This window comes from Onychomys torridus, chromosome 5, assembly GCF_903995425.1.
Source record: "Onychomys torridus chromosome 5, mOncTor1.1, whole genome shotgun sequence".
Taxonomy (NCBI): Eukaryota; Metazoa; Chordata; class Mammalia; order Rodentia; family Cricetidae; genus Onychomys; species Onychomys torridus.
Window position 1 is genome coordinate 55222548 of NC_050447.1, and position 12834 is coordinate 55235381.

The 12834-nt window shown below is 44.8% G+C and overlaps 1 protein-coding gene across 1 annotated transcript in view; it reads right to left on the bottom strand.

Moving 5' to 3' along the window:
* Positions 1 to 12834, bottom strand: part of Nid1 (nidogen 1) — a 55719-nt gene that overhangs the window by 25322 nt on the left and 17563 nt on the right. Inside the window, exons 8-12 of the mRNA XM_036188869.1 lie at positions 12590 to 12826; positions 10985 to 11128; positions 4812 to 4937; positions 2350 to 2499; positions 1356 to 1478 (exon numbers count right to left, since the gene is read on the bottom strand). Coding sequence (XP_036044762.1) covers positions 1356 to 1478; positions 2350 to 2499; positions 4812 to 4937; positions 10985 to 11128; positions 12590 to 12826 — 780 coding nt within the window. The remainder of the gene's footprint in view (positions 1 to 1355; positions 1479 to 2349; positions 2500 to 4811; positions 4938 to 10984; positions 11129 to 12589; positions 12827 to 12834) is intronic.

Below are 12834 nucleotides of genomic sequence, written 5' to 3' on the forward strand. Positions count from 1 at the left end.
CACCCCAGCCCAAAGCAGCAACACCAGCTGACAATGGTCTGAAATTCTGTTCCTCAAGTTGATTGTCTTGGGTATTTTGTTCCCACAACTGAAAACTGACAAACACAAGCACTGTTCATGCCTAGCAGGTTCTGTACAGTCAGCAGCCAACTATGCTCATCTGTTCAACAGCATTTGCTGAGAGCCTTACCAGGTCTTGGTCTCAATCCAGGCCTGGCTTGGAGCTTCTGGGTGCCTACATGCCAGGGAAGGTCCACTCACGTCTGAAGTAAGCAGTAACTCCAAAAGCCACAAATTCAGGTCAGGTGACAGGTGATGTAGAACATTCCACAAAGGCCTTAGTTATACCTTCCCCCACTTGGGCTCTTCACCCCATCTCCCCATCACACGTTCCATTCCTCAACACTCTCAGGCTCCTACTGAGTTTACGTCAATGTGCCTGTTGGTCACATCATCCTGAGTGTTTCAGATGACATACTGAGTAGATTGTTCTTCCTGGCCTCGTCTAGTCACATAAAGGCCTGGACAGAACATGGACAAAACTGCTCCTCCTCTGAATAAAAGAGAACTCTTGTCCAGACATGGTGGCTCATGCCTTTAATCCCAGCACACTGGAGTCAGAGGTAGGATCTCTTATGAATTCAAGGCCAACCTAGTTACATAGTAAATTCTAGGCTATCCAGGGCTACATAGTAAGACGAGAGAGAGAGAGAGAGAGAGAGAGAGAGAGAGAGAGAGAGAGAGAGAGAGAGATTGTTTCTGTATGATAGCCTCCAAATCAGAAATCATTTGTCTCCTGTGTTTTCAATCAAACCGAACCAAACAAGCCTTTTCTGGGTCAAAAGGAGGCTACTAGCCTCTGGACTGGAACTCTACCAAAAGCTTTCCTGGTTCTTTAGCTTCCACACTTTAACTAAACCAGCTATTGGCTTTTTTGGGTTTCCTGCTTACTGAAAACAGATGCTGGGGTTTGACAGTCTTCATAATGACATGATTCAATTTCTTACAACAGTATATGTATATGTGTGCATATACACATTTATACACATATATTCTCTTGGTTCTGTTTTTTGTTTCTCTAGAGTACCCTGGTGAATAAAGCCCAATGCCTAGTCTTTATCCTGTGCTGCTGGCTGTAGTACATAGGAACCAATGCATTCTAAAATTCTAGAATGGCTTCGGTCCCTATGAAATTGTGCCCTGTGTGCTTCAGCACTGAAGCCTGTAGTCTGGCTTTCTACTTGCAGAACTCTGAGAACTTCCCATGGACCACTTCCTCACATCCCCTTCTTCTCCAGGCCATCAAATCTTATGAACATATCAACGGGCCATCCACTCCTAACACCCCATCTCACCTCCAGGCACACATCGGAAACCATCCCCTTGATAGCCAGGTTTGCACTGGCATGTGAAGGATCCTGGTGTGTTGTAGCAGAAGGCATCTGGGTGACATTGGCTGGACTGGCATTCATCCACATCTGCAAAACAGCCGCAGTCCCAGAGACCATGAGATTGCTTCCAGAATGTGTGGTTGATACAATAATTTAGTCCATGCACTCAAATCTATGTGAATCTGCTTTTAACTAGAGTCCAGGGACTTTAAACTCACTCAATATTAATTTTTAAGACACTCATACCCCAACTTCTATCTAGTACATTTACAAATGTGTTTCACGTGACAATAATGTTTTAAGTAAATAGAGAGCTTGCAAAAGGGGAAATTTTGCACTGTCATATGTTCCCTCTTTATTGCAAGCATGAGCCTCTGGAACCCTTAAGTGTTTAGAGAAGAGAAAATTACATAGTCAATAACAGAGAGATGGTATCTCTGAAATCTCTGTTGAACTTAAGTTCAGCACAATGTTACATAATTTTACAAACCAAGAGCCCTGAGTTACTCTGTTAATTACTATTAACTAGTCCCCTGGCAGCTAATTGTGGGCTGATCCCAAGCCTGGAAAGATTCTGTGATATCATTTCTTCTCTGACTTCAGAATGGGAACTTCACTTCTTGTGCCAAAAGAGCAAACCCATTACATACAAAGATGGACATTAAGCTCTATGCAAGCAGGGACTGTTTGTATTTTCAAAAAACAAGCAAGCCTCAATTCCCAGCCAAGAGCAGCTATCTAACTGCTGCCTAATGAAACAAGCCTTGGGGTCAGGGGAAGCTAAGGATGTCCCAAATGAGAACAACTCTCCAAGAAAATGCATAGTTCCAGTTGCTGACAAGACAGAAAAGGCTCTTGCCCAACGGAGCGAAAAGAACACATCCTCCTCAATATAGGGAGTGTTGATGATTAGCATGCAGTAAGTACACTCAGGCCACTCTTCAGAGCCACCACATACCTTGGCAGGCTCTGCCATCCCCAGAGAAGCCAGGCAGACAGGAGCAGGTGTAGGAGGAGCCACCCATATAGATGCACTGGGCCCGCTGGGGGATATCACAGTTGTGGAGACCAGTTTCACAGTAGTTGATAGGCCGCTGGTCCACAGCAGCTTAAGAACAAAGAAATGAAGAAAAAAACCTTTGGAAGGAAGTCTCAGCAAGTAGGTATCCTTCCAAGCTCTCAGCACACCAGTGATTTGACTCTGTGGGGCTCAGAGAAGGAGACTGTGTCTGGATGCTGCCCGGGTCCAGACAACACTGTCCCTTTTAGTCACCATGTTCCATACCATTGTACCTAGGGCTTCACAGTCCTGAAGTGTTTGATCAATGAGCTGCATCTCTAGCCCAGGCTGGCCTCAAATTTACTCTGTAGGCCAAGCAAGCCTTTACTGTAATCCTCTCTCATTTCAGCCTCTCAAGTAGCTGAAATGAAAGGTCTGCACCCGAAAGCCTGGCTTATTTTTGAGCAATAAAATCCATTATTCAAACAGCATATGCAGAATTTGATCTCTAGACAAATGGAAGGCTAGGGGTGGGGAGAGGTCAAGGATTGGTCTGTGACTCCCCCATGCCCTCCTAGGCAGCTCCTCGAGGCCCCTCCAAGGGCTCCAGAGGCTGTAGAAAGTGATCGTGTCCAAATATCTTATTTTGAAGATGGAGAGTTAAGGCCTGGGGGGGTTAAAATCTAGCTGAGAATTGATGTCTGGGAGAAGACATCAACACAGCTGGTTTTGCACTCTGCTCTTGCACTCTGCTCTGCTCTCAAGTGTGGCCTTAGGGAATGGGCAGAACCAGGCCAATCTGCCTCCTCCACATAGACCTCAGGTTAGATCTCAGTGAGACCTAACTCCTCCTGTCCACCACTCTTACTGAGCCAACCAGGGATGTCAATGGTGTTACATTAAAAGCAAACTTTAGAACCTCCCCCGGCTCAAAACTCATAGGGAAAAGTCAGGCCAAGAAAACCAATGTTCTCTCCTAGGATGAAAAAAAAAAAAAAAATGTTTCAGCATAGCAAGCTTAAACTCTCAGCTCTGCAACAAAGAGGGCTGGCCCCTTGAGTGCACAGATGTTTGGGTCACACTCAAATCATGAGAACTGTCTGTTCCTTCCCACCCTCCAGGCACCACCTCATCCAGACCTTGGCTCCTCATCCAAGCTCTGAGATGGAGCAAAGGGAATACATGCATACTGGTCACAGTAAACAGCCAGAGAGCACACGGGGACAGGAGAAGGACCAGTACAGTTGGTTTCTGTTTTAGCTCAGACAGACACATATGTCCCACTCAGCATTTAGACCTGGGAATCTCCATGGATCTTTGAGCTTCATTTGTTGGAACGTGGGCTGGGGATATACATATTATATATTTTTATACATATAAAATCTTGGGCTGGGGATAAATCTGAGGTGAATAGTTGCTGAGCATGCATGAGGCCATGGGTTCCATTCTCAGTACAGATAGACTGAGCATGGTGGTACATGCCTGCAACCCCGGCATTCTGGATGATAGAGATGGGAGGACAGGAAGTTCAAGGTCCCACTTGACTATATCGCGACTTGAGGCCAGCCTATGATACTTGATACTCTGTCTCAAAAAGTAAAAAATATCTTGGATGTAATATGCAATGTGAAGTGGGAGGTAACATTTCAAAAATTTAGTTCTTCATGACTGACCCAGGATCTTTATTATCAACATCAATCAAGAACATAATTAGCACCAGGCGGTGGTGGCTCACACCTTTAATCCCAGCACTCAGGAGGCAGAGCCAGGCAGATCTCTGTGAGTTCCAGGCCAGCCTGGGCTACCAAGTGAGTGCCAGGAAAGGCACAAAGCTACACAGAGAAACCCCATCTCAAAAAAAAAAAAAAAAAAGAAAGAAAGAAAGAAAAAAAAGAACATAATTAGCCTAATGAATTAACAAAGTCAATGTACCTTAGCAAGTCTAAAAAGCTATGCTTCAGCTTGTGGTTTATTAAATTAGGACTATAAATGGAATGGTGCCAAGTGGAATTTCCTTTCTGATGTAACTCAGGTAGAATTCAATCTAAGGCAGCTAAGAGTATAAAGGTGCTTCACCATGAATTCCGTGGCTGCTAATGACATGGAAAACCAAGGCTAACAGCTTCAAAAGCCATTAAATGTATGCTGAAAATGAAACAGACAAATTTATAGGAAGCAAGTACAACAGAAAGCTTACGGTGGGCGAATTAATGCATTGCTAGCGTGCACTAGTGTATACATTACAAAACACGTTTGCTCCTGGCAGCTGAGAGCATCTAAGCAGGTGGAGGGTAGGGTTTCTTCTCATCCCCCTTTCTAACAGCAGAAACTGGTGTCTGCCTCCCCACCAGGATCAAAACCCATAATCGTGCCTTTCCCACATAGGTAGTCACCCCAGGAAAATTTCTTGCAGAACTTACCCACGCATATTCCCCCGTCTGAAAAGTGATAGCCCTCCACGCACTCACAGCGGTAGGCTCCTGGGTAATTGTTGCAGATTGCATGGTCCCCGCATCGGGAAGGTTGCTCTGAACATTCATCAATATCTGCAGCAAATTGTTGATAAAAATGTAGACTTTTAAAACCCCATGAAACAATAATCAAATAGAAAGCTTTTTCCCCAGAGAAGAGATTCATTGAAGACACATTTTTTTACATGCCCAAAGTAATATGAAACAGAGATTGTTAAAACAAAAAAAAAAAAACAAACAAAAAAAAATCGGCTTAAAGAGGATTTTTTTTCAATATCTGGTTCACTTCCTCTCTGAGAAGAGGAGAACCCCTTTTTGCCCTTTACATTACATAGAGTGCAACCCCCTGTTTGCTTTTCTAAGTGATGTGTGCCTCTTGAGGGATAATCAAAGGGACATCCATCCAAACAGGTCACTCATACTGGACTGGCACAACACATTGGAAGATACAGAGGACTGCTCTTGCCAAGGATCCAGGTTTGGTTCCCAGAGTACAAGTAAGTCAGTCTTTAAAATAAACTACTTTTCTACAGTTATGATTATAAAGAAAGGGTAGACAATTTATAGCTAATTGAGAATTTTTTAATGTTACCTAAGATTTAATAGACTCAAAGGTAAGTTGCTACATCATTTAAATGGCAGAATGGTGGCCTTTCATGTGACAGTACTACAACCATTACCATGGGTAATGAGGAGCAAAAACTTAGGCCTTGGGGTTGAACTGTACTAGGTTTGAATCTTGCCTCCTTTTGTTATTGACTTGTGTTGTCTGGGCAGGTTAACTACTCAGCCTCAGTTTCCCCATTAGTAAGTAAATATATAATATTCACTGGAGCATTCTTTTGGGAATTAGAGGAAATGGATGTGGGCCAAGAGAGCATGCAGCATATTTAAGACATATAACCATGATTATAGTCATCACTCATCTACTCTATAACCCTAGTGCATTTTGGGAAGTCAGCTCTCAGATGGCCACCAGACTTTGGAAGCCATCTATGGCTACCAGTGGTATAAGGTTGGTTGGCCTGGATAAAAAACAGTGCTGACCCCTCATTACACTATCAACCCAATCATAAACTGAAATGTAGTCACATAAGGTACTTCCTGTACCGGCCCATGCACATAGGGTCCATAGTCTTTCCTGAGATAGGTGTGCAAAGGATTTTATAATTGCTGGGACTATTCAACCCTCTTCCCTTTCAAGTTCCCTAATGTGAACTGTTCACATCCAGAAAGCAAAGCATCTTCGGTCCACCTTTGCTTACCTGGTACCCTTCCTTTTCTTGTTATTAAAAAAAAAAGTCTGCTGACTTACTGGACAACATTGCATAAAGCAAGTATTTTGCAACATTAGCTCAGTAGTTTGCCCTATACCTTCACAAAAATCGATGGTATTCAACTTTTTAAAAGTGTGTGTGTGTGTGTGTGTGTGTGTGTTAAGATCCAGGATCGCAGACAAGTGGACTTTGCTGGGAATAGCTGGAGGGGTAGGGAATGGTACATGCTGGAGCTGAGATACTGAAGATGGGGTCACACAAGCCCATCTGCCAGCTGCTGCTCCCACAGCACAGGGCACAGTCTCTCACGCCTACCATCTGTGCTCCTACTGTGCCCGAACTCTCCCAGCAGGTGGCTGGACCCCTGTGCAGCGCTGCATGCTGAAGGCTCAGACCCAGCAGTGCACGGAGCAGAACAGCAGTTTTCCATCTGAAAGCCAGGGCCAAGTCTCCAGGGGAACTTGTCCAAGGCCCCTCCTTGCTGGGAACATTTACAGCGAGGGAAGATATGTTGTGCAAGGGCTGCAGAGGCCACAGCAGGCCAACAGGACCTGGGCGGAGTGGGGCTGGGGAGGACAGCTTCACATTCTCAGGTTTGTAAGGATAAGCCAGGCTGGACACCACTGTTTCACAAGACACTCCCAACGTCCCCACTAAGATCCCATGGTCTTTGCAGTTTGTAAAAGTGTCCTCATGTGTGATTTTAAATCTCTTCTGTTAGCTGAGTTCAAGTCCTTAACCCTTTCTTTAATGGAAATAGTAACCTGGTAACTAGGGCAATTGTCTATCACAGCACCCCATAACATCATCTTAAAGAGGATGGTCAACTTCCTCTCTGAGAAGAGGAGAACCCCTTTTTAGCTCAATAGGAAAACCATGGATTATTCATTATTATTATTATTATTATTATTATTATTATTATTAGTTGTTGTTGTTGTTTCATTTTGTTTTTGTTGGTTTTGAAACCAGGTGTCTTCAAACTCACAATCCTCTTGCATCCACTACTGGGTGCTGGGATCACAGGTTTGTTCCATACACTCAGTTCAGAATTACTTTTTAAAACTATTGTTGCTGTGTAGTTTGTTTATATGAATGAGGGTGCACATATGCCACTGCATGCATGTGGAGGTCAGAGGACAACTTTGGGGAGTCAGGGTCTCTGGGTTGTTTCTGCTGTGTGGTGTATTCCAGCCTAGCCTGCCCCAGAGCTTCCTAGGGCTTCCTGTCTGGGCCTCCCTCCTGTCTTGCCATAGGAGGGTTGGGATCACAGGTGCGTGCCACCATATCCAGCTCTTGACGTTGGTTCTAGGACTTGAACTTGGGTTGTCAGACTTGTGTAGCAGTCATCTCTCCAGTCCTAGATTAATCCTTTGACTTTCCCCCACAGTGATTAGCTTCAGTTCGTTTTCAATGCCTCTGGAATTTACATCAGGCCCTTTGAGGTTATTGATATGTGGAATGCATCCTAGAAACTCACAAATTACTCACTGAGAGGTTAACTGATACTGCTACTCTAGATTACAATGTGAGGGATTTGTGGGCGCCATTGTGCTATGAGCCCCAGGTGAGTGCCTGAGCTCTGAGATTCTCTGAAAATCTCACTGGGAGACAATAGCCCAAGCCAGCCCTGCTTTGCATGTCATGGATCATCATATCACACTACAGATTCGAATCACAGCGGTTCACCCTGGTTCCCCTCTCAGGAGCCTCCCCAGGTTAAAACAACTCACAAAGCCAGATGCTTGATGCAATTTCCTATCAAAGGCCTCATGTCCAGATGAGTTAACACTGAAGCTTGTTCTGATAACTCAGAACAATAAGGAGCCTGAGTCAGGACATCCCCACATTCCATCAGGCTAATACTCCAGAATGATGACCAACCGAGGACAAAAGGAAGTGCATGCATGGCCACCCATCTTCCTGAACAAGGCTGGCCAAGGATTTCCGGGGACAAGTGCAGAGTGCATAAAGCATGGGGTGGGGGAGTGTCTGTTAAGAGGAGCACCCCTGAGACAAGCTCAGACACCTTATAATAAGCGGCAGCAGACACATCTCCACCTGTGATGGTTAACATTGATGGTCAGCTCAACTGGACCTAGACTCACCCAGGAGATAAGTCTCCAGGCATGTCTGTGAGGGAGTTTCTAGACTGGGTAAATTGAGGTGGGAAGACTTATTCTAACTATCCACAGTACTCTCCCATGGGCTGGGGTCCTGAACTGAATAAAAAGGAGAAAGCTAGATGAGAACCAGAATTCATCTCTCTCTCTCTCTCTGCTCGTTGACACCAACGTGAGCAGCTGCCTCAAGCTCCTGCCGCTAGGCCTTCCCTGCCATGATAGACTAGACCTTTAAATCGTGAGTCAAAATATACCTGTCCTTCCTTAAGTCACTTCATCAAGTATTTCATCATAGCAACAAGAAAAGCAACTAATAAACCATGCTTCATCAATATGTAGGCGGCTGGTGACATTATATACAGACTGAGAAGGTATGGAGACCCAAAGGAATCCCTCATTCCCAACACGACTCCCCACTACCACCTTCATGAGAGGGTTCACACTCACACTGTGCTGCTTGGAACTGTCCTGAGCCAACACAGCCATTCATGACAGGGAAAAACTGGCCACTGACATTCACAGGCTGCTCAGTTCTGTGTCCCCTCTACCATGCTCTACAACCAGGTAGGTGAGTACTGGATTAAATAGTACCAGATACACAAAGTCATCAGTGTATCACCCAGATCATCACATCACCCATGTGTAAGCACAAAACCCTGCTTGCCAGTGTTTCAGGGCCCCAGGAGGAAGCATCCTGCAGGGAAGGGTCATTCCAAAGCAAATGCCCCCTGCCCCACCCTATATCAGGATCTACACACCAGATCTTGCCTCTAGCAAGAAGGGATTCCAGACCTACCGCATGATTCCCAAACCCCAAGCATTTGGCTTTCCAGGGCTTGTTTCCTAATGGCTCAAGGATGAAGATAGCAGCTCATTTTCCTGAGTGGATCCTGTGCACACACCCCTCCTTTACAAGGGAAACCTACATCCACATTCCTGCTCCTCATTAGTGAGTGCTTCAGTGCAGACTTCAGTGGCACTGGTTAAAAGTCTGACACTCTTGCCCTCAGCCATGGGCACACTGCTCCTTGGTAATAGACTCAGATTTGGTTAGTGACCAATATTAATCAAGCTGTTTACATGAAAGTCTTGGAAGTTAAATTTCAAAAATAAAGCAAATGATGCCAAAGGCAGTGCACTACACAAGTCCAGTAAGAGACTGCAGTTACTCACTGGATCACATGAAGGAGGCTCAGTTACTGCTAATTAAAGAAAAAGCAATAGAAACAGTAAGTGCTGACAGAGCTGTAGAAACACTGGAGCTGGGGAACCAAAGTCATCAGCAAAGCTTTTGCCACTCCAGCACGAGGACCTGAGTGACGTCCCCAGAACCCACACAGAAAGCAGACCATCAAGGCATGCGCTTGTAATCCCAGCACTAGACAAGCAGAGACGGCATCCCTGGGACTTGTAGCATAATCAGTGAGCTCCAGGCCAATGAGAGACCCTGTTTCAAAAGAAGTAGACAGAGTTCCTAATGAATGACACCTGAGATGCCCTCTGGCCTCTATATGCATGCAGTATGCAGTACCCCGTGAGTGTGTGTGTGTGTGTGTGTGTGTGTGTGTGTGTGTGTGTGTGTGTTTACACAAAAAAAATTATGGAGAAAATTGAAACTCCTGCTCACTGTAGGTAGAAATATAAAATGGTGTGACTGTTGACTATTATAGAAAACAGCATGAAGGGTCTGCCAAAAACTGAACATAGAATGATCCACCAGACTTACTTTAGGGGTTATACAAAAACAAAATAAAAACAAAAACAAACAAACAAAAAACCCTGAAATCAGGAGCTTTCAACAGAAGCCCTGTTCATCACACCCTTGACTGCAGTAGCCAAAAGGTAGTTGCAGTATGTCCACTTCACAAGAGACTGCCAGCAGGTTCCATAAAGCATAGCTGGCTGTGCCTTCTGAAGAAAGGAACTCCCTTCATCTGAATGGATAGAAAAGCCAAAAACAAACAAACAAAAAAGTATCATGCAGCCCATACTACACAGTAACAATGTTCAACCTTCAAAGAAAAAAGCCGTTGTAACACAAGCCATACCATGGATGAATCTTCAGGAGAGATTTGCATACACAATCTTGAATCTTGAGCAAAATAAGCCAGTAACAAAAGGATAAATGCTGTGTTATTCTAGGGTCAATAGATTCATAAAAACATACCACCAAATGGTGGAAGACAAGAGCTGGTGATGAGAACATGCAACATGGTACTGGGAGCTGTGGTCCCATAAACACAAACACAACTTGTTGTACAAGATAAAAAGGGTCCTAGCAGAGGATGATTGTGACAACTTCATAGCAGTGTGACTGTGTTTAATAACACTGAACTGTATACACACTTAAAAATAGTTTAAAACAGCCAGGCAGTGTACACCTAGAATCCTACCACTTGGGAGGCAGAGGTTGGGTGGTCTTGAGTTTGAGGCCATCTTGGGATTCTCAAGGAGACGCTGATTTAAACAAAACAAGGAATTTTGTTCTGTTGCTAAGAAGCATGTTTAGGGCTGATGATGATAGGGGCAGTACCCCCTGGTGTTACCAAGTGAATAACATACACAATTCAGGCATGGTATGCCTTTCCTGGTATGTTTGTATATCACATATTCAACACACACATTCCTGTGACATATACTCAGCTTCCTGGCTTACAGAACCAAAACGCTTCCTCCCAGCCTGATATCCCAGCACCCCCACACACATCAGACCAAAAAGCAATACCATAGCAAGTCTGCCCATCTCCTCGGAAGCCAATGGAGCATTCACAGGTGAACTGTGTTCCAGGGCCAGGGCGACAGGCTGCATTACTGTCGCATCCATGAGTGCCGATGTAGCATGGATTCTGAAGTGCATCAGGGGAGCCATCTGTGAAGGTAGAGACAGCATTCAGGAACCTTCCAGCAGCCCTTCTGCCACAGGAAGTAAGCCCCTACACCAAGAGAGCAGAGCAATGGGGACTAGAACCTTGTATTTTGCACTATAGTGAGACCACCAAGCTCCACCTCTCTGCCCCCACCCCCCATTTCTATAAATAGTTCTACTGACAACAAGCCACACTCCTTTGTGAGACTATGGCAGAATGAGATGTCTGTGGCTGGCTAAGACCAGAAAACAACAACAAAAATAATATATATATATATAATTTAAATGATAAAAGGCCCCCATAGACTCATGTATGTGAATACTTGGTTACCAGTTGGTGGTGATATTTGGGGAGGTTGTGGAATCTTTGGGAGGTGGAACCTTGCTGGAAGATCTAAGTTACATGGTGGGTGGGGGAGACAATTTGAGAGTTCACAGCCCCAGCCAACTTCCAGTTCACTTTTCCTGCTTCAAGTTTGTGGCTGAAGATGTAATCTCTCAGCTTCACGCTCCAGCCACCTGATGCTCTGCCTCCCTGAACATCATGGACCCCTAAGGTAAAATTAACTCTTTCTTTTATAAGTTGATTCTGGTCCTGGTATTTTCCCACAGAAACAGAAAAGTAACTAATACATATACACTGTAGACTTCTATTTATCCATGAAAAGAAATGGCATCCTTTGAATGGGACTACATAGGAGATCCTGGAAATCACTGTGTTGAGTGAAATAAGTCAGACCCAGAAAGACAAATACTGCCCAGTGTTATATGTGACAGCTAAAAATGTTGATTTCACAGAAGCGACATTAATAATGGCGGCCTGAGGTGGGGAAGGATGGAGGGGCTGGGGAGAAGGAGAGAAGATGGTGGGCAGATCCAAGGGTACAGTTGGATGGAAGAAATGATGTCTAATGTTTTGTAGCACAGTGGGGGTAACTAAACAATTAATCACACATGTCAAAATAGCTCGTAAAGTTTCTGAATGTTCTCAACACTCAGAAATGGCACATGTATTGGGATGACCACTGCCCTCATCTAATCACTGCACACTGGATACACCTGTTGAAATTATTTAGTTCATATCCCACAATATGAACAGTTTTTAATGTGGCCCTTTAAAAAGTAAAAATGAGTTTTTTAAAACCTGTTCACTAAAGTCTGAAGTAGTCTTTGGCTGGTTGGCTCTGTGAGGGAACTCATCAGGGTAGCTTCTGCCCTGAAAGCTCATGAATAAATAGCCCGGACACCCCTATGAATAGGCCTTTAGTTGAAAGAACAAAGGCAGGTCTGTTTGCCAAGAACCACTGACGACCATGCTTTCACAGGATATCTGACCATCATTTTCTTCTATAGACTGAGAGTAAGAGACCAAAATCCCAAATCCGAGAAGCAGAGATTTTGACAAGTTTGAGTCATGTGTAGGAGGGACACAGGGGATGCCCGTGTGAGCCCCAGCCACCTTACCCCTCACAGGCCCGATGGAGTTGCTGAGGGCATAGCGCAAGATCCTTTCCTCCTGGTTGTACAGGACAAACACACTGTCCACGGAGAGCTGCTGGGTGCTGGGCAGGGCTGGCCTGGAGTCATCATGGACACACTCCTGGAAGGTGATGGTCTGACGCCACTGGTAAACATGGGTGTGTGCGCCATCTTGATTAGGCTCAGTCACCGTGTATTCCCGGGTGGAGGAGGAAGTGATCACTGAGGTG